The 20701-nt window shown below is 38.9% G+C and overlaps 1 protein-coding gene across 2 annotated transcripts in view; it reads right to left on the reverse strand.

The window, feature by feature from the left end:
• The window catches only part of EFR3A (EFR3 homolog A), a 325895-nt gene that overhangs the window by 194533 nt on the left and 110661 nt on the right, over nt 1-20701 (reverse strand). For both annotated transcript variants that reach the window (XM_033933620.1, XM_033933619.1), the window contains exon 7: nt 3177-3326. In XM_033933620.1, coding sequence (XP_033789511.1) covers nt 3177-3326 — 150 coding nt within the window. The remainder of the gene's footprint in view (nt 1-3176; nt 3327-20701) is intronic.

Raw genomic sequence — 20701 nt, forward strand, 5'->3', positions numbered from 1 at the left:
TTCTGTTGGCTGCCTATGTCATAAGTTTGAATGTTGGACGACCTCACTGCTCCACTATGCAGCTGAAGGCTCTCTGGGACTAGGACAGAGACCATTCCCCTGGATTCAAAGTCTGATGGCTAAGATAATCTGCCTGTATGTTGTCCACTCTAGCTACGTGCACCACAGAAATTGATAAGAGGTGGTTTTCCACCCAACGAAAGAGAAGCTGGGCTTCCTTGTGCAGAGGCGAGCTCCTGGTGCCTCCCTGATTGACATAGGCCACTTCTGTGGCATTATCTGAGAAGACATGCACTGCCTCATTATGGACAAGATGCTCGAAGTGCAGGAAGGCCAACCAAATTGCCCGAAGCTCCAGGCGATTGATCGACTATTTTCTCTCGAACAGTGACCAATAGCCCTGGACAGGATTGTCTGAGCAAAGATCACCCCAGCGGTACAGGCTGGTATCTGTCTTTAGGATCACCCAGGTGGGGATCTGAGGAGAAGACACCGGGACAGAGATGGGGCTTCAACCACCAGGCCAAACTGTTCCGAGCCTCTACCATCCAAGGGAGTCGAACATGCAGTGATCCCTCTGCAGACTCCAGTGGGAAATAAGTGTATCCTTCAGTGGGCGTAGTAGGCCCTCACTCAGGGAACCACATCTATAGTCGCAATCATGGATCCCAGGTACTGCCAGGCTGCCAAAGCCAGAGTCTCTAGGAAGGCACGTAGTAGCTGGCAAAATTTCTCCTTGTACAAGTTGGGCAAAAACACCTTGTTCTGTCCTGTGCCAAATCGTACTCCCAGGTGTTCTAAGTTCTGCATCAGACCGAGTTGTCTCTTCTGAAAGCTGATCACCCAGCCTAGGTGTTGAAGCAGCTGAATGGCCTGGTGAACCACCTAATGCCCCTCAGACATTGAATGGGCTCTAATGAGCCAGTCATCTAGATACAGATGGACTTGAATTCTGAGTTTCTGCAAGTGGGCTGCCACTACTACCATCACCTTGGTGAAGTTCCTGGGTGCTGTCTCCAACCCAAAGGGTAAGACCGCAAATTGGAAGTGCTGCTGCAGAACATGGAACCTCAGATATTTCCTGTGCTCCAGAAAAATGGGAATATGAAGTTAGGCTTCCATCAAATCCAGGGAAGCTAGGAGTTCTCCAGGAGCCACCGAGGCAATCATAGAACATACCATTTCCATCCTGAAGAAGAGAACATCAAGGGCCAAATTAACCATCTTGAGATCCAGGATTGGTCTCTAGCCTTCGGAACCTCTCTTTAGCACGATAAAGTATATCGAGTATCTGCCTGAGCCTGAGTCGGGCTCTGGAATGAGTTCTATGGCTGCAATATCCAGCAACCTTTGGATCATGGCCTCCACCCAAGCTGCCTTGTCTGGTCCACCCATTGTTCAAATTCGGCTGCTTCATGTACAAGGTCCTCCTTGGCTTTCTACCAAATTACATGATGGAAGCGTTTCAACTTGCAACTCCCACTGTTCAAATTCGGCTGCTTCATGTACAAAGTCCTCCTTGGCTTTCTACCAAATTACATGATGGAAGCGTTTCAACTTGCAACTCCCACCCTATCTTTTCCTTTCCCTCCCTCTAAGGAAAACTGAGAAAAACATATGTGACAAAACTGTTATCCTTTCAGGCAGCCCAAGCCGGGAGATGCTTCCCATTATACTGTCCTCCTCTTTGTACCTGCAATTCAGACACAACTTGAAAACGCATTTGTACAACAAGTTGATCTATATACCCATATATTTCACCTACTCTGCTCAGCCTTTCCCTCCTCTGATGCTGACATTGACACTGAAGCTGATGCTGGCCCTTCCCCATCGTGGAAGCTGACTTATAAATTCGAATCCTGTCAGGATCATGCAGCAGCATCAGAGGAGGGAGGAGAGTGTTCAAGCTGCATCATATAGCTTAACTTATGGGTCGGTGATGTCATGACACCCAAATATGGAATTCCCTCCCTATTTACGTTCGGGAAGAACACAATTTAGACAGATTCAAGAGCAAGTTAAAATGCTTTCTTTTTAAAGATGCATTTGACAGCTAGAAAGATAGATTAGGAGCTTCAATTGAATCTTATTTCCTAACTTTTTTGAAGCCCACTACTCTCCCCCCCTCCTATTGTTTTTTTCCCTTACTCGTCTTATTTACTATCATAACTTGTATTTCTTTCCCCATTTTATCCTTCTGTATTATATGTTCGTCAGGTTAATCGGTTTGTTTCCCCCTGAAATTTGTAATTTTACTGTTTTGTACATCGCTTAGAATTTTGAATATGCGATTAATCAAATCTATAATAAACTTGAAACTAAACTTGAAACTTAAGCTGGACCTGCTCAGATGTAATGAATAGAAGGGAAAATAAAATCACTTTGTGAAAGCTTTCATTTTGACTTTGATTTTAAAGCCCAGAAGGCAATAAAAAGCAGGAGTGCAGCATAAATTGTTTGCTCAGAGAAGACAAAGATCTAGGCCAGTGGTCACTAAATTGCAGCTCGTGAGCCGCATGCAGCTCTTTAGCCACTTGAGTGCAGCTCTGCCAGTAGCCCAAATTTTCCTTTATAGAAGGGCCCCAAAACAGCAGCTGTTCTCACACAAGCTGCCAGCGGCTGCCCCAAAGTTTTCCCTCTGCTGCAACTTCCCATTTCTGACAAGGCAGATCGCCACAGAGGGAAAGCTTCGGGGCAGCCACTGGCAGTTTGAGAACGACTGCCCTCAGCGTCATCACCCTGGGCCTGTCCCACCGCGAGACCGACAAACCTCCCTCCAGCACTCATCAGCAGCCGAAGCACTGTAAACAGGCTGCTTCGCAGTTCATGGTCTTCTGCTGGTGATTCCCTCTGCCACATCACTGATGACATCATCAGTGATGCAGCAGAGGGAATCACTTGTAGAAGGCCGTAAATGTTTTGCTATATATTTCTTAAGACTGTCTTATGGATTGATTACCTTCAGAAAACCCTCCACTAACACCTTTCCTCTTCCTTCCAGTCTAGCACTTCCTTTCAATTTTACTACAGATACTATTCAGTTTTGTTTTGGTTTTCAATTAAAAAAAAAACCAAGACTTTCTAGTTCCTATAGAAACAATGTTAGCAGAGCTGATAAATCAAACTCAAAGATGTTCTGATTTCCTGGAAAAATAAAAAACCTCAAAGACACAAACCTGTCTGAGTCTTCTATTTTCTGCATATTAAAGAGCAATGAAGGAACAATTTTATCCATGTGCTGTGGTTCCCATATGGTTGCTCGGAGTTCATCATTGACTGTTTTTCTAACTACTCCTTGAATTCCTCGGATTCCTGCAATCCGAATCCTATGAAACAAAGTGAACAATATTATATGTACAGAAATAAGCCACCTAAAAATATGCAGCAAAAACAAAACAGTTCAGTGAAGGCAAGGTGCCCTGAGGAACCCTCCATATCTAACAAAATATTTGCAATTCACTTTTCTTCTTAACATTGACTGGGAAAAGGCATCCAACAATTTTATGTCCAATATTCACACAGAAATCAGTTTAATGCAAGCTCTTAAATGGCAGGAAGAGGCCTGACAACCCCAAACTCAGTTTGAAAGGACTACATACTGTGCAAGCCTAACATGATAACACAAATTCATGCAAAAACCTGAATTCTGTAAGATCTGGCAAATCAAAAGCTAATGAGAAAAAACATTACTGGACATTGAAGATTTATGTTGTCATTTAGACAAGGAGTACAAAATGATCAGAAGCTAGGCAATACTACTGCAGAAAGATGATGAAAGTAAATTTAGTAAACAACTTCCTGTTCTGCATAGGTGGGACCCGTGGGTAGGGAAGGCTGAAGCTGCAAAGCAGACTGCTGTAATTGCTGCATTGCTGCTACTAGCAGCGATTAAGGTAAATACATGAGTCAGTGGACCATGGGGAGACAGGGAAAGGAAAAGATAAGATGCAGGGCCTACAAGAAAGAGGTGCTTGTGTGCTAGTGCTGTTCTGCTGGATACTCCATGACAATGCTGAGCACAGAGAAATGCTAATCACAGGAGCAAGGGATACAGGGTCAGTCCTGATCACAGGGAGAGGGTGGGTAGGGAGAAATTCAGAATAGGTGAATACAGAGAGGAGATACTGAAAATAGGGGATGATAGGAACACAGAGGGCAGATGCTGAAAGTGGAGAAAAGGCTAGGAACAGAGACACAGAGGGGAAATGCGAACAGGATAGGGACTCCGAGAAACAATGGACAGTAGACATGGATAGAGAAGAAAGTGCTGTTATTGGTATGGTAAACTTTTGAATATATTTCTGCACAAAATTTGGGTATAGTGTTTTGCAGACAGATCTGATGGCTGAGGGTGAGTGAAATGTGAGAGAGTAGAGAAGCAGACTGGCTGCAAGCCTCGGTGGAGGACTAGGCATCATCTAAGTACATATTTTTTGATCTGCTTTAATTAAGTTGCTTAGGATATACTGTATACTGAAGTTTGCATTGTTAAATTTTCTTGCCACTTTATTCTTTATAAAAGGTACTCGTACTTGAAACTACTCTGCTGACTGTTCTTCATGCATGTTGTCAGACAATTATGGACCCAGGCTCCACCTGCCCTTGCCTACCCATTTTATCATTCCCAGACAGCTGAGTCACCAACCACCTATGTTCCATGGCTTCTCTATAGACTTCATTTATTTATTTATTTAATTTTCTATACCATTCTCCCAAGGGAGCTCAGAACGGTTTACAGGTACTCAAGCATTTTTCCCTGTCTGTCCCAGTGGGCTCATAATCTATCTAATGTACCTGGGGCAATGGGGGATTAAATGACTTGCCCAGGGTCACAATGAGCAGCGTGGGGGTTGAACCTACAACCTCAGGGAGCTGAGGCTGTAGCTTTAACCATTGCACCACAAAATGATTACAACAAATAAGAAGCACTTCAACTAATCAGACTTTCTATTTGTAACTAGTGTACTGCCATAGATTCTACTTCATTTAGGGTTATCTTCCTCCCTGCTCTGATGTCTCTTCTAAGCATACTTGAATTGTATTATGGGTTTGTCTCTTAGAATGTATTCTACATTATTCTGCATCTAGTCTTTCTATTACATCTCTGGAAATTTTAATCTCCTTTATGCACCCAAGGCTGACTCAAGGGATTGTTGTACCTTGGGCCAACCTGTGCTTTTGCATTTCATCTTTGGGCCCTTTGCCCTCTTTCTCTTAGCCCCAAGATCACTCGTCTTCTCTGAAGACCCTATGTCCCAGACCCAGTATCAGCACTAGCTTATCTCCCTTTGCCGACTTGTCCCCAGCATCTAAAATCCACAGCATACTCATGGATACTTTGCCACTGCTCTCACCACTGCAGTTTTTCAGCTGGTTGCCATGGCCATCATAGGAGGGTTCAAAATGTGACAACAGGTAGGGCTAGATTCACTAAGCAAACTAATTGTGTACCGATCGGTCTGTGACCCCTTAGTGACCAAATTCTCCTCCGGCTCGATTCACTTACCTCTATCAATAAAACCAATGTTATGCTATTTCCGTGGAAAGAGAGTTTTTCTCTTGTTGCTCCTATTTCTATTCTTAATGTACCCCTACAATTAGTAAAAAATACAAAAATTTTGGGGGTAATTTTTGATACTAAACTTTCTTACCATGATCACATCAGTAACATTGTAAAAATCACCTTTTATAGGTTACGCAAAATTCGTTCCATTTCAAAATTTCTTTGTCCCAAATCAATTACAATACTTATTCACTCTTTGGTGATGTCTAAAATTGATTATTGCAATTCCTTATTTAAAGGAATTGCACTATATGAAATTAAAAGATTACAAATCATACAAAATACAGCCATAAAATTAATAACCAATGCAAAAAAATATGATCATGTAACACCACTCCTCAAAGAGGCTCATTGGCTCCCTGTTAATTACAGAATTACTTATAAATTATGTTTAATTATCTTTAAGACTTTGATCAACAAGACCCCTGCATTTTTATATCGATTTCTTGTTCCTTATTCTACAAAAAGAATATTACGTTCTAGCGAACAAAATCTGCTATCTGTCCCTTCGTTAAAAATTATCAATACAAGGAGACAATTTATTTTTTCATGTACTGCACCACAGACATGGAACGCCCTTCCTATTTTTTTACGAGAGGAAAAAGAACTTGGAAAATTTAAAACTGAACTTAAAACCTTCCTTTTTAAAGATGCTTTTATATCATAATTTTAGTTTTAGTATTATGTTTTTCTATATGAAACCTGTGTTAATTATTTCCCTTTGTGTTTCCCCTCAATGTTTCTTCTTTACTTTATGAATTGTAGTTCAGCCCTTCTTTCCCATGTTTATCAATGTTAATAATCATGAGTTCTTACCCATTATTTAATAATTGTATGTACTGTATTGTTTGTTTTAGTTTTTTATATTTAATAATTGTTAAATTTAAAGTGTACATCGCTTAGAATATTTGATTAAGCGATTTATCAAGTCAACTAATAAACTTGAAACTTGAAACTTGTAATATGCAAACCATCCTCCAATCCATGCATGCAAATGAGGGGAGGGACATTCAAAAGTAGGGAAGGCAGCGATTCACAACATAATCAATCCGATCCAAATGGGCCAATCAACTCCAAAAGCGACTGCTGGGGACCAGTCATTCAGTGGTTTCCGATTGCATATCCTGCTCTCTGCCCCAATTCAAGCACAAATCTCCTGCTCTCTGTCCCGAAGTCCTGCAGCCCTGCACTGCCCCATATCTCCCCGATGTCCTGCCGCCCTGCACTGCTCCAAATGTCCTGCTCTCTGCCCTGAAGTCCTGCCGCCCTGCATTGTCCTTCCCCACCCTGCGAGCCTGTGGTTTTAACCTGCAGGGCTCAAAACTACTAAAAAAAAAAAAAAAAAGATCGTGGCTCCGATGGTCTGCACATGTGTTATCCATCCAGGCACATGGAGGCATTCCTCCGATTGCCCCCATCTGCATATTTTACTTTCGTGAATTCATCGGACGTGCCTGGGTCAGGCCCAGACTGGGCCCAATCGTGCAGGTTAGTGAATCCGGCCCGTAGTTCTTGTTTCTTATGTTTCTTAGAGGAATACTGAAGTGCCTGTTCTGATGTTTTAAACTATCTTGAGATGCCATCACAACACAATACACTTCTAAATAGGTTGATAATTTAATTGAATAACTAGAGCAAAGAGGGGGAGGGGAGGAATACCATAAATAACTAGAAACATAGAAACATAATGGAAGATAAAGGCCAAATGGCCCATCAAGTCTGCCCATCCGCAGTAACCACTATCTTCCTCTCTCTAAGAGATTCCATGTGCCTATCCCAGGCCCTTTTGAATTCAGATACAGTCTCTGTTTCCACCACCTCTTCCGGGAGATTGTTCCATGCATCTACCACCCTTTCTGTAAAAAAGTATTTCCTTAAATTACTCCGGAGCTTATCGACTCTTAACTTCAACCTAGGCCATCTCATTCCAGAGCTTCCTTTCAAATGAAGGAGACTCGACTCGTGCATTTATATCATGTAAATATTTAAACATCTCTATCATATCTCCCCTCTCCCGCCTTTCCTCCAAAGTATACAGATTGAGATCTTTAAGTCTGTCCCCTTACGTCTTATGACGAAGACAACACACCATTTCAGTAGCCTTCCTCTGGACCGACTCCATCCTTTTTATATCTTTTTAAAGGTTCAGCCTCTAGAATTGTAGATAATATTCTAAATGAGGTCTCACCAAAGTCTTATACAGGGGCATCAATACCTCTTTTTTTCCTATTGGTCATACTTCTCCCAATGTACCTTAGCATCCTTCTAGCTTTTGCTGTCACCTTTTCAGCCTGTTTGGCCACCTTAAAATCGTCACATACAATCACACCCAAGTCCCGCTCTTCTGTCATGCACATAAGTTCTTCACCCCCTAAACTGTACATTCCTTCGGGTTTTTGCAGCCCAAATGCACGACCTTGCATTTCTTAGCATTAAATTTTAGCTGCCAAATTTCAGACCATTCTTCAAGCTTCGCCAGGTCTTTCTTCATGTTATTCATACAATCTTGAGTGTCTACTCTATTGCAGAATTTGGTATCATCCGCAAAGAGGCAAATCTTACCTGACAGACCTTCAGCAATACCATTTATAAAAATGTTAAAAATAACAGGCCTAAGAACAGAACCTTGAGGCAAACCACTGGTAACATCTCCATTGATCACTACCCTCTGTCGCCTTCCACTCAACCAGTTCTTGACCCAGCCCGTCACTTTGGGACCCATCCAAACAGCACGCAGTTTATTTATTAGATGTCTGTTAAAGGTTTTGCTAAAATCTAAATATCCCACATCTAGCGTACTCCCTCTATCCAATTCTCTGGTCACCCAGTCAAAGAAATTGATCAGATTTGTCTGACAAGATATATCTCTAGTGAATCCATGTTGCCTCTGGTCCTGTAATCCACAGGATTCCAGAAACTTCACCATTCTCTTTTTAAAATGTGTTTACATTAATCTTCTTATCACAGCAGTCAGACCTTCTGGCCTGTAATTCCCTACTTCTTCCTTCCACTTTTGTGAAGAGGGACCACATCCACCCTTCTCCAGTCCTAAGATACCACTCCCGACTAGAGACTCATAGAAAAGGTAAGTCAGCAGAGCCACCATAACTTCTCTAAATTCCTTCAGCACCCTCAGATGTACACCATCCAGCCCCATCGCTTTGTCTACCTTTATTTTAGCTAGCTCCTCATGAACACAACCCTCTGAAAATTGATCAGGGTCTACCACTTCTCCATCCCTATTCATGTTTGTCTTCTGCGGTCCCACTCCCGGTGCTTCAGCTGTGAATGCAGAACTGAAACATTTGTTAAGCAATTCAACCTTTTCTTTATTGTTTATTCAACATATTTGATTAAACGCTTATCCAGCAGTACAAAGCGTTGTACAAAGTATTTAAAAAATACAGGAAGACAAACAAGTCAGCATTGTAGACATACATGTACTAAATTATTGGACAAACATGGACTAAACAAACAAACTCAGGCCATAAAAACAATAAGAGAAGGGGGCAGAAATACAATTTTTTTATAGAAGAATACATAAAAGGAAATTACAATAGGAAAAGGGAAAAAAAAATAATTAAGAATTGGTGGAGTGGGAATGAGAAACATTTAAGATTGTTGAAGTAGATAGATAACTAATTATCAATTATAGGCATCCTTAAAGATCAAACCCTTTAAACTGCTCTTAAACTTCTGGATGTTTCATTCAACTCTTAAATATAGAGGAAGAGAGTTCCAGATCAGCTTCTATGGATTTGGAAAGAAGCAGGGAGATTGTGGATGCCTTTCAAGAGGCTCTGCTCAAACAAATGGTGACAGAACACACAAGGGAAAAAGCGATATTGGATCTGGTCCTCACAAGTGGGGAGAGTATCTCTAATGTTTGAGTGGATGCTCACCTGGGAAGTAGCGATCATCAAATGGTTTGGTTTAACAGCTAAAGTGGAGGGCGGCCACACAATTCTTAAAGTCCTAGATTTCAAACGTATGGACTTTAATAAAATGGAAAAGTACCTGAAGAACCAGCTATTAGGATGGGAAGACATAAGAGAAGTGGAAAAACAGTGGTCTAAGCTGAAAGGAGCAATAAAAATGGCTAAGGACCTTTATGTGAAGAAAATAAATAAAAACAAATGAAAAAGGAGACCGATATAAAGGCAAAAGATTTGGCATTCCTGAAATATATTTAAAAAAACCAAGAAGAGGAATACAGAAAGGACTACCGGGTTAAACTGAAAGAAGCCAAGAGAGATATGTCTGGCGAAAGCATAGGCGGAAGAGCAAATGGCTAAAAATGTAAGAAAGGAAGACAAAATTTTTTCAGATATATTAGTGAAAGGAGGAAGATGAAAAATGGAATTGCTAAACTAAAAGATGCTAGGAACCGATACGTGGAGAGTGATGAGGAAAAAGCAAATGTACTAAACATGTCCACAAAATAAAATCCTGGAGAAGGACTGAGATTGTCTGGCAAAGGTAAATTGTGCCAAATGAACCTGACTGAATTTTTTGATTGGGTGACCAGAGAACCTTTGAGTCTCACAATGCCACTTTTGCACTTCTTCCTATCACTAATAAAAATGTCTTGCCTACCCGTTTTACCGTGTCAGCTATTTTTTTTCTTTCATTTGCATCTTTGCTTTCCTGACTACACAATCAGCCTCTCTTAACTTTTCCAGATATTTTTGCCTGTCTTCCTCTTTCTGCAATCTTTTGTAGTTTATGAAAGCTAACCTCTTATTCCTTACCTTCATAGCTACTAATTTTGAGAACCAAAGCAGCCTTCTTTTCCTCTTACTTTTACTTACTTGCCTCACAAAAAGGTTTGTCCCTCTTGCAATTACTTTCACTTTTGTCCACTGTATTTCCACTCCTTCCAGATGTTCCCATCCAGACAATTCCTTGATGTAATCCCCCATCCAAAGTTAGTTTTTTTTAAGTCTAGAACCTTTGCTTTTAAATGAGCCCTCTCTATACCCATTTTAATATTAAACCGTAACATGCAGTGATCACTGGATGCCAGATGATTACCCACTGTAACATCAGAAACACTTTCCCCATTTGAAAGCACTAAGTCCAGTATGACTCCATCCCGCATGAGTTCCATTACCAACTGCTGGAACAGTTCTCCTTGTAGAAAATCCAGTATCTCCCTTCTTCTAGAAGACCCAGCAATAAGGATATCCCAATCAACATCCAGCATGTTAAAATCACCTATTAGTAAAACTTCCCCCGTTTTTAGATATACCTGTATTCTGAATGCCTACTATTAAATCTGTCCACTTCTTCCGTCTGTGAAGGAGGCCTGTATATCACACCAATGTAAATATATTCACCATTCCCTCTTTCCAAATTGATCCACAGTGCCTTTTCCTTGCCCTGCAGATTCTGCAATTGTGTGGCTTTAATATCTTTAACATATAACGCTACTCCCTCTCCTTTTCTTCCTACCCTGTCTTTCCTGAACAGATTATAGCCCGGTATAACTGCATCCCATTCATGGTTCTCCATGAACCATATCTCTGTGATCGCCACTATATCCAACTCATCTTCTTCCATCACAGCTTCTAGATCCAGGATCTTGCTTCCCATACTTTGAGCATTAGTATATACTGCTTTCCAGACATTGCCCTCTTTTCCCATCTATGTAGAGGTATTCCGTGATTTACTTACCTGAGGGCTTTGATCACTCTGCCCCATCACTTCTAGTTTAAAGCCCTCTTCAATAGATTAGCCAGCCTGCTACTGAAGACACTTCTTTCCTTCTTTGATAGATGCACATCATCCCTTAGAAAATCAGCCCATGGTCAATGTAGCCAAAACGCTATCGACTACACTAAAGTTAGATATCATTTAGAGGGAATTTTGCAAACAATGTTAATGTAAGCTCATATTTTCTTGTGTTTTCAGAAACTGGTGGTATTCTATCTTTTCTGAAAACTTTAAGAAAGATTATTTTTTCTTTTCCCTAAAGAAAAACAGAGCACCAGGAGTAGAATCCCTAAAAGCAGCAAGATTCATATTACATGTTCTGATCCCAGGGATAAATAGTAGCTTTTCCCATGCCTATTTTAATAGCAGATTATGGATTTTTTTCATCCAAGAACTTGTTCAAATGTGTTTTAAATCCAGATATGCTAACTGCTGTTACATACCACATCCTTTCGCAATGAGTTCCAGAGCTTAAGTAATCATTGAGTGAAAAAAATATTTTCTTCCACTTGTTTTATCTGGATCACCTGAGAATTTAGACTCTTTATAACTGCAACACAGACCATCAGAGAATCCAGACTCTTGTGAGGATAGAAAGAGAGAGAGAGAGAGAGAGAGACGGTATTGCTGGAGCTCTTACAATAAATGTTACAAACAGGAAAAAAAGAACATTCAAAAACAAATTTTACAGTAAAATTCTTATGTTTTCTATGACTCTTCCAATATGGTCTAATTCAATGAGACATATTTAAGTTTCTTTGTATGTTTTCCTGTAAATATACCCATTTTGATAAATGAACCATTTTATATTTATTAGTAAATAAAAACAAAATTGGCTTGTTTATCTCTTCTTTATTTCTTAAATTTGAACTTTAAAAGTACTGCTTGAGAATCTGGAAAATCCAGATTGATACAATCCCCAAACAGTCTGGATTTTTGGACTTGTACTGAAACAGCCATAACTTCAGAAAAGAAATAAAAACTACATTCTTCAAGAAATTCCTGAAACAGCCCTAACTTCAAACTTACCGTCCTTCCCCCCTCCCTCTTCCCGCCACACAGAAACTATATCAAGTTTCAAGTTTCAAGTTTCAAGTTTATTAAAAATTTTGATTAAACGCTAAGTCATATTTCAAAGCGATGTACAAAGATATTTAAAATATAATTTCAAAAACAAAAGAGAAAGACAACAATACAAACATTACCATGCAATAATGCTAGGTTATGTTACATTCAACAGTACAAGAAAAACCAGGGAAAAGGGGAATGAACTACAATATAATAAAAAAGAGGGGGAAAGGACAAATGTTCTTCCATTGTAACCCTCTGTTTTTTATCTCTTTTGTAATCCATCTTGAACCGCAAGGTAATGGCGGAATAGAAATCTCTAATGTAATATAATGTATTATCCATACTTGTCTCTTCTTTTCTAAGTTCAAACCACAGCAGTCTTCTAACTCTCAATTTTCTCTGATCTCATTCACCTTCAATCTTTTCCTAACTCATAGTTACCAGAGATTCCCGCATTCAGCATAGCAGCACATTGGGAAGAATAATCCAAATCATAGTTATTGGATGTTAGGGACCACCTTGGGGGATCAGCGCTCAAGAAAAGGATCTGGGTGTCATTGTAGACAATACGCTGAAATCTTCCACCCAATGTGCGGCAGCGGCCAAGAAGGCAAACAGGATGCTATCAATTATTAGAAAGGGATGGTTAACAAGACTAAGAATGTTATAATGCCTCTGTTATCACTCAATGGTGCGACTTCACCTTGAGTATTGTGTTCAGTTCTGGTCTCTTTATCTCAAAAAAGATATAGCAGCACTAGAAGAAGTTCAAAGAAGAGCAATCAAGATGATCAAGGTGATGGAACTCCTCTCATATGAGGAAAGACTCTTTAGCTTGGAAAAGAGATGGCTAAGAGGATACAGAAAGCTGACTAGAGCCAAAGACCAAGGAGGGTTAGGCTTCCCTATTTTACATACACATAATGTAACCGCCCTTATGCATTGGAATTATGAGACACTAACAGGGTATAGAAAATTCTCACCAGACAATCTACTCAATAATTGTTACGCACAAATGGCAAGAGCAGCCTTTTTACATGGCAAAATCCACTTTCAGATGAAGGTTGGTTGTGGGCTCGCCTCATTGTTGACCCCACCTGAACAAGCATGGAGGTAGTGGTGCACTTGCCACGGTAAAACATACCAAGCCCTGCCACATCTACCTTGTGTGGACAATACAAAATATATTAACATTGGAGTTTGTTTCACTGTGCTTTAATTATGAAAGAGTAAAATCATAAAAATATTCAAAACAAAATTATTAATAAAACAAACAGTTTTGACTGCATAAGACTTTACATTTTTTGCCAGAGCAAAACCAAATTGGTTCTATTTCCAAAATTTCCATTAACAAGGGGCCAGTGCAGGTTAGACTTGAACATTTTACAGCAATAATCAAACCTTTTGCAGGATTGTCCTAGATGGAACTTAGATGTTCTGAACTAACTCTCCCAGTGGTAACGAATGCCCTCTCATCCCTCTTTTACAAAACTGCGCTAAAAGTTTCTAGCACAGAGAGCTATGTTGAATAGCCTGCGCTGCTCCCGACACTCACAGAACTCAATGAGCGTCGGGAGCAGCGCGGGCTATTCAGCGCGGTTCCCCACACTAGAAACTGCTATCACAGTTTCATAAAAGGAGGCCTTAGATGTCCTATCAAAAATGGCTCTCCACCCATTTTTATAAAATAGGTTCCTTCCCGCCTAATCTGTCATCCTGTTAAAAATTCCCCTTAGTCTTTTTCATGAGTTTTTTTCTCCTCGTAGGCAGAAAGATCAGATAATGTTAACAGATCCAAAATCTATTATTACTTTATTCCTGGAAACTGTTTGTTGTTAGTGCACTTGAATGTTGTCTGCAGAGAATACCTGTTACAATATTAGTGTTCTGATTTCACAAGACAACCCAAAAACATTTTTCGGAATCATTTGACAAAACAGCACATTTTTCTAAATCAGTTTTCACGCTGATTTCAGAACTGTTATTAGTTTTTTTCAGTCACATAAACTTTTAAAATTATGACTAAAGTTAGTTTATAGCATTTTAGCATATAGGCTTTTAAGAATTGCAGCATCAACTTAAGGAAATGTTGCAGTATCTTCAGTCCAAAGTCAAATAAGCACACAGCATAGCATAATTATACTGGACTGTGTCACTTAGCAACCAATATTTCTTCAAAAATGCTTAGAATATGATTTGTGAATTATGTCTAGATTGTCACGGCACAACATCCAGCAGTAGTCAGCCATCATACTCTCATTCCAGAGACCTTGGTAGTGACGCTCCATTAACTGAATGTCCTGGTGAGAACTTTCTCCTTGCTCATCACTCATCATACAAAGATTTTCCGGAAAAAAGTCATGTGAGTGCAAAAAGTGTATTTTTAATGACATGCGACAGCCAAGTTTCTGATATGGGCAAAGGAGATTCTGAACTCCTTCCTTGTATGAAGGAGACTTATGATTACCCAGAAAGTTTTCCACTAACCACTTGAATGCTTTCCAAGCTTCAAGCTCAGCTGCTGAGAGTGATGACTTAAAATCTTCATCCTGCACAACGGACTTGATCTGTGGGCCTATAAATATCCCTTCTTTCAATTTTGCAGTGCTGATTTGGGGAAATTTCCTAACAAGATATTGAAAACCTAGCGAGTTTGCTCTACCCATGGCCTTTACCAGGTTCTTCATCAATACCAGCTTGATATAAAGAGGCGGAAGAAATATTTTATGAGGATCCACCAATGGCATAAATTTCACCCTGCTTATTCCTGGGTTATAGGTATCCCTCAGCTGCCAGACACACTTGACATAATGTTCAGCTGTAGATCTGCTATCCCACAAGCACAGGAAACAGCAGTATTTAGTGAATCCTCCTTGCATTCCTATTAGCATTCCAATGAACTTCAGAACATCACAGATGTTACACTGGTGTGTTTTATAACTGATTGCTTCTGGAATATATTCTTCAAATTCTCATAAGACTCCTTTAGATGAGAATGGGCAATTTGTATATTTGGTTTGGAATTTCCGTTGTGCAGTAACACTGCCTTCAAGCTTCTCTGTGAAGAATCAATGAAGAGACGCCATTCATCTGGACAATGCACTAGTGACAAACTGTTGAAGAGCCCGATAATGTCGTGACAAAAGCACAATGAGCCATTTACAGTGAAGAATGTTGTTAAGTTATGATTCTTTTTTCTGTAATGAGTTATTAGCATCTTTTGCAAGCAAGTGCTTTTACTTAAGCCTTGAAGCAAGATGTTCTGTTCTTTTGAAAGATTTAGATCACGAATAAGATCATTGAGCTCAACTTGTGTAAAGGTCTCTGGTTCTGAATCTTCATCATTCACATTATCAGGATCAGATAATTCTGGACTGTGACCAGCTGCTGCTGCATCATCATCATCACATCCCACAGAAGTAAGTCCATCTTGTGGAAGTACAGGGATAGGCAGTGAGTCATCATGAGGAACAGGCCTAATAGCAGAATCCAGAGTAGGATATATAATTTTGTGCTTAGTTTTAGCTGAGAATCCACTTGTGTTCACAATGCAAAAGTAGCAATCTTTAATATGGTCTCATGGTTCCTGCCATATCATTGGGATTGCAAATGGCATCGCTGCCTTTCGTCAATTGAGCCAGTCACGAAGTCCGTTGGAACAACTGGTATAGATGATATGTGTCCTGGTCACCCAGTGGACAGTCAAAGTACAATCTGTATACCTTCTTCAGATCTACGGTAATTGGGCGATATGCTTTCGTCGTGAATGAACCACAGACATAACAGAAACTATCTGGATGATTAGTATAATGTCTTGGCACGATAAAGACTCATATTAATCACCGTAAATAATGTCTGTAGCACAAAAAAACAAAGACAACTGCCGTTAACCCTCCTTATACGTTTATCCTATAAACGCATGATATATCACCCAATTAACATTTATAATTATATATAATGAGCCTCATCACAAAAATGTCATTTGCTAGTGAAAAATTAAACAGATTTGAAATCAGCATGAAAAATACTACAAAACCCAACCAGCATTAACTCTGATGTGTTTTTTCTTTTCATTTTGCAGTGCAACCTTGTAGTACTGTATCTTGAAAGTTCTTATACTGCAACATTTTTATGCTTTCCTTTTGCAATATTTTAAATCTCATTTGCACCCTACGGTAAGAACTGCTGTCATAATTTAATAGAATGCATATCTAAAATGAAGGAGAGTTTATTCACTTTGTTTCTAGCATATGATATTCAGAATATCATATGTGAATAGTAATTTTAAAAAAGCATGTGAAGCCATGCTATTGTAACTGTTAAAAACTGAATATGTATTTCACTAGAGGGCACTAGATACTAAAAGACAAACTGATGTAAACGTAAAAATATATTCTAAAAGCAACTTTATATTTCTGGCCTAATATAGTTTATAATTTCTATAGATTTTAGTGTCCACTACAAATGAAAAAGAAAGCTTCTGAGGCTATATAACCAGAAGACACTTCTCCAGCAAAGCATAAAAGAAAGAAAGATTTAGCTTCTCTGTATTTGCAGAGCAAAGCACATCATGGAAGAGTTAATCTTTCTAACATTGAATGCTGATATTTTAGGAGGAGGAAAGCAAAGCTGCTTACTTGTAACAGGTGTCCTCTGAAGACAATAATTTACAAGTCATACTAGGGTAGTGGTGCCATGTATGGACCTAGAAGTTTCTGGAAATGCCCAATAGCTTTTTCTGCATATTATTGTGCAGCTCTGGCCTTGATGTCCTCTACTTTGTTCTAGTAATAGAACACTGATAGGGGAGGGTTTATGTGACTGGTGAATTGCAGTCTTCAAAGAATACCTGTCAGAAAGTACAATTGCTTTCTCTGAAGAGAAGCGGCTCACCAAAGTCAAATTAGTGAGAAATTCCCTAAAGTAAACTTAAAGGTTGTCTTCAAAAAGAAAGTGAGAAACCCCAAAAGCAGAGAGAAAACAAATTTTTATTAGGCAGACCTTTAATGTATTGTTATGCCCATTTCAACCCACACTAATATAATGGCCTTAGAGTATAGCTTGGCACCTCCTAACTCAGTAAAACAGAAAATAAAAGCAAGAAAGCTCTAGCAAGTTTGTTCCACAGACAGCACAGCTGTTTTCTTATATCCAGGGCTTAATTTGTGTTGAATAGGGTAAAAGGATGTTCCAGCACTTCTTGCAGCTCAGGAAATGACATCATAGTTCCACTTCCAGTGTTCATCCAGCCCAGTTAAGTTTTAGGTTTCAAGTTTAATAAAATTTTGATTTGATCGCAAAATTTTACTTCAGTGCGATTTACAAAAAATGTTGCAAATTAGGGTGACATAAAAACGAATAACATTTTACTAAGACAATGATTTACACAACTATATACCAACCAAACACGAGGAAAAAATAAAATGGATTAAATACAGTTATAAAGTAAATATAATAGGGTAGGAATTTGAAACAAAAGGAAGGGTAAAAGATTACCTGCTCGATTTTACTTATAACTCTTTCTAAAGAAAAGAAAGTCTAGGGGGAATTTAAAATGCATATAGCTTAATTAAAAGCTTCCTTAAAAGGCCAACTTTTTAATAGGTTTTTAAATTTGCCAAGTGATTTTTCATCCCTTATATTAGCTGGGAGAGAATTCCAGATTTGAGGTGCTGTGACAGAAAAGATCATATCTCTCCTGGAGTAAATGACTCTTAGTGACGAGATTAAGAGAGATTTCTCTTCTGATCTTAAAGGAGTATAGGGAAGTATAGGAGTATAGGGAATTAAAAATTTTTCTAAAAATGCAGGGGCTTTGTTTGTTAAAATGTTATGAGAAAGTAGAGCTATTTTGTATGTGATTCGTTGGTTAACAGGAAGCCAGTGTTTTTCCTTTAAAAGGGGAGTCACATGATCAAATTTTTTCTTTTTAGTGATTATTTTTATTGCCGTGTTTTGTATGATTTGTATTCTGCGTGTTTCTTTAAGAGTAATTCCCTTATATAAAGCGTTACAATAGTCAATTTTTGCTATGACTAAGGAGTGCATTAAGATATTTAAAGATGCTTCATCTAGAAATGTAGCTAATGATCTAATCAGCCTAAGCCTATAGAAACAGTTCCTCATCAGTGAATTTATTTGGTCATGGTAACTCAGTTTCTGGTCTATAAAGATCCCAAGGATCTTTACCTTGGTGACTTCTTTGATCGTACTGTAATTTATAGTAATACTAGCTCCTATTTTTTGGCCTTCCCTGCATGGAAAGGGTATAACCTCTGTTTTGGATGTATTAATGGCCAACTTATTATCATGTAGCCATTTAGCGATTAAAGCTAATTTCGTATTGACTTCCGAGATTTGTCCAAGGGATACAAAAGTTGAACATCGTCAGTGTAGGCAAATGGTGTAAATCCAATTGATTGACTGATAGTTAACAGGGGAGTCAAAAATATATTAAAAAGTAGAGGAGATAGAATTGATCCATGTGGGATCCCGAAACTAGTTGCAATGATATTTGAGGAAGAGTTGTTAAATATCATTTTTGAAGACCGTTCTGAGAAGTATGAATGGAACCATCGAAGGACAGCATCGGTTATTCCCAATGATTCGAGTCTATTTAAAAGAAGATGATGGTCTATAGTATCAAAAGCCGAGGATAAGTCTAAGGAAATAAGGAGAACAGATTGATGATGATCCCAATGATAAAGGACAGATGAAGTTAAACCAATTAGAGAATGTTCTTTTGAGTGATGGTGGCGAAAGCCTGTTTGATGAGGATGAATTGCCCCGGTTTTCTCAAAAAATTCTGACACTTGATTAAAGACAATTTTTTCCATCATTTTGGCCAAAAAAGGCAATTTTGCAATGGGTCTGAAATTTGTGGGGTCGTTCAGATTTCCTTTAGGGTCTTTAGGAAAAGGGTGAATAATTGAATGTTTCCATTTTTTGGGAATAATTCCTGACTCTAATGATGTAGAGATCATTTTTTGAATATATTTTCCAAAGATATTGAATAATTTTTTCAGGATGTATGGTGGAAGTAACTCAGGATCATTACCTTTTGTGTTCAGTGTGAGAAATACTCTTTGTAAATCAGAGAGAGTAAATGTTGCAAAATTAGAACATTTCGAGATTGTGATGTTTGCAATGGTGGAAAGGTCCGACGTCGTTGTTACAGTGTCTGAAAAATTATTTCTGATCCCTATGATTTTTTCTATGAAAGAAGTGGACAGATCTTGAGCTGACAGGGCACTGTTTGTACCTTGTGCTAAATGATGTTTAAATATAGTTAAAGATTTTAAGATGGAGAATAGTGTGGAGGAATTATTTGCCTTGCGGATACGGGAAATATAATATTTTTTCTTTGTCTCGTTTAATTTATTTTTGTAATATTGTGCTTGGTTTTGATATCTTGATCGGTTGGTGATTGTTTTTTCCCGCCGCCATTTCTTTTCTAGAGATCGTAGCTGTTTTTTGATAAGAGATAATTCAGCTGTGTACCATGGATTTCTTTGTTTTCTGGCAGAGATAGTTTTAGTTACTGTTGGAGTTAGTTTGTCTAGAACTATTCTACAAAGATTATTGTATATGCAATAAACATAGTTATACAGAAGATTACATCTAAAACACAACATTAAAGAATAGTTAGTCATAAACAGAGTACATTCTCCATAGCATGCCACATACTCCTAAACCATAACCATGAGTAAGAGTACAAAATCAAGTACAAAATCAAGTAAGATTCACAAAAATCAGTCATGGCACTCCATATTTTACAATACTTATCAATGCAATTATGTTTTTCTGCATGAGTTTTTCAAATTTGGCTACCTGACACACCTGTGACCACCACAAATGATACGAGAGATTACTACAAGACTTCCAATTGGACAGAACGGTTTTTATAGTAATAAGTAGTAGACATCTCAGCAGCTTCCCAGTCCACTGATCTGTTGTTCCATTGAGACCAAATTTACCATAGATTATAATGGCTAGGGTGAGATCCTCATCAATCTTGGTGACCATACTTATTGTGTCCCAAATTTTAAGCCAATATGATTTAATAGGTGGACATTCATAAATCATGTGGCCAAGGGTACCCACCTCCGATTGACAAGACCAGCAGCAGTTCGTGGTCGAATTCGGAAGTTTACATGATCCAGTTTACATCTCTCTTTCACTCCCCCTTCCACCCCCTACTCACATTCTAGCATTTCCTCTCATCTCCCAACATTCCTTCCACCTCACCCACCACCACAAGCATACCTTTAAAACTTTTTTTGGCGACCTCTAGAAGAGAAGACAATTCACGCATGCTGCTCACAGCAGACACTACAGCTTTCCGTCTCACAT

This window comes from Geotrypetes seraphini, chromosome 2, assembly GCF_902459505.1.
Source record: "Geotrypetes seraphini chromosome 2, aGeoSer1.1, whole genome shotgun sequence".
Taxonomy (NCBI): domain Eukaryota; kingdom Metazoa; phylum Chordata; class Amphibia; order Gymnophiona; family Dermophiidae; genus Geotrypetes; species Geotrypetes seraphini.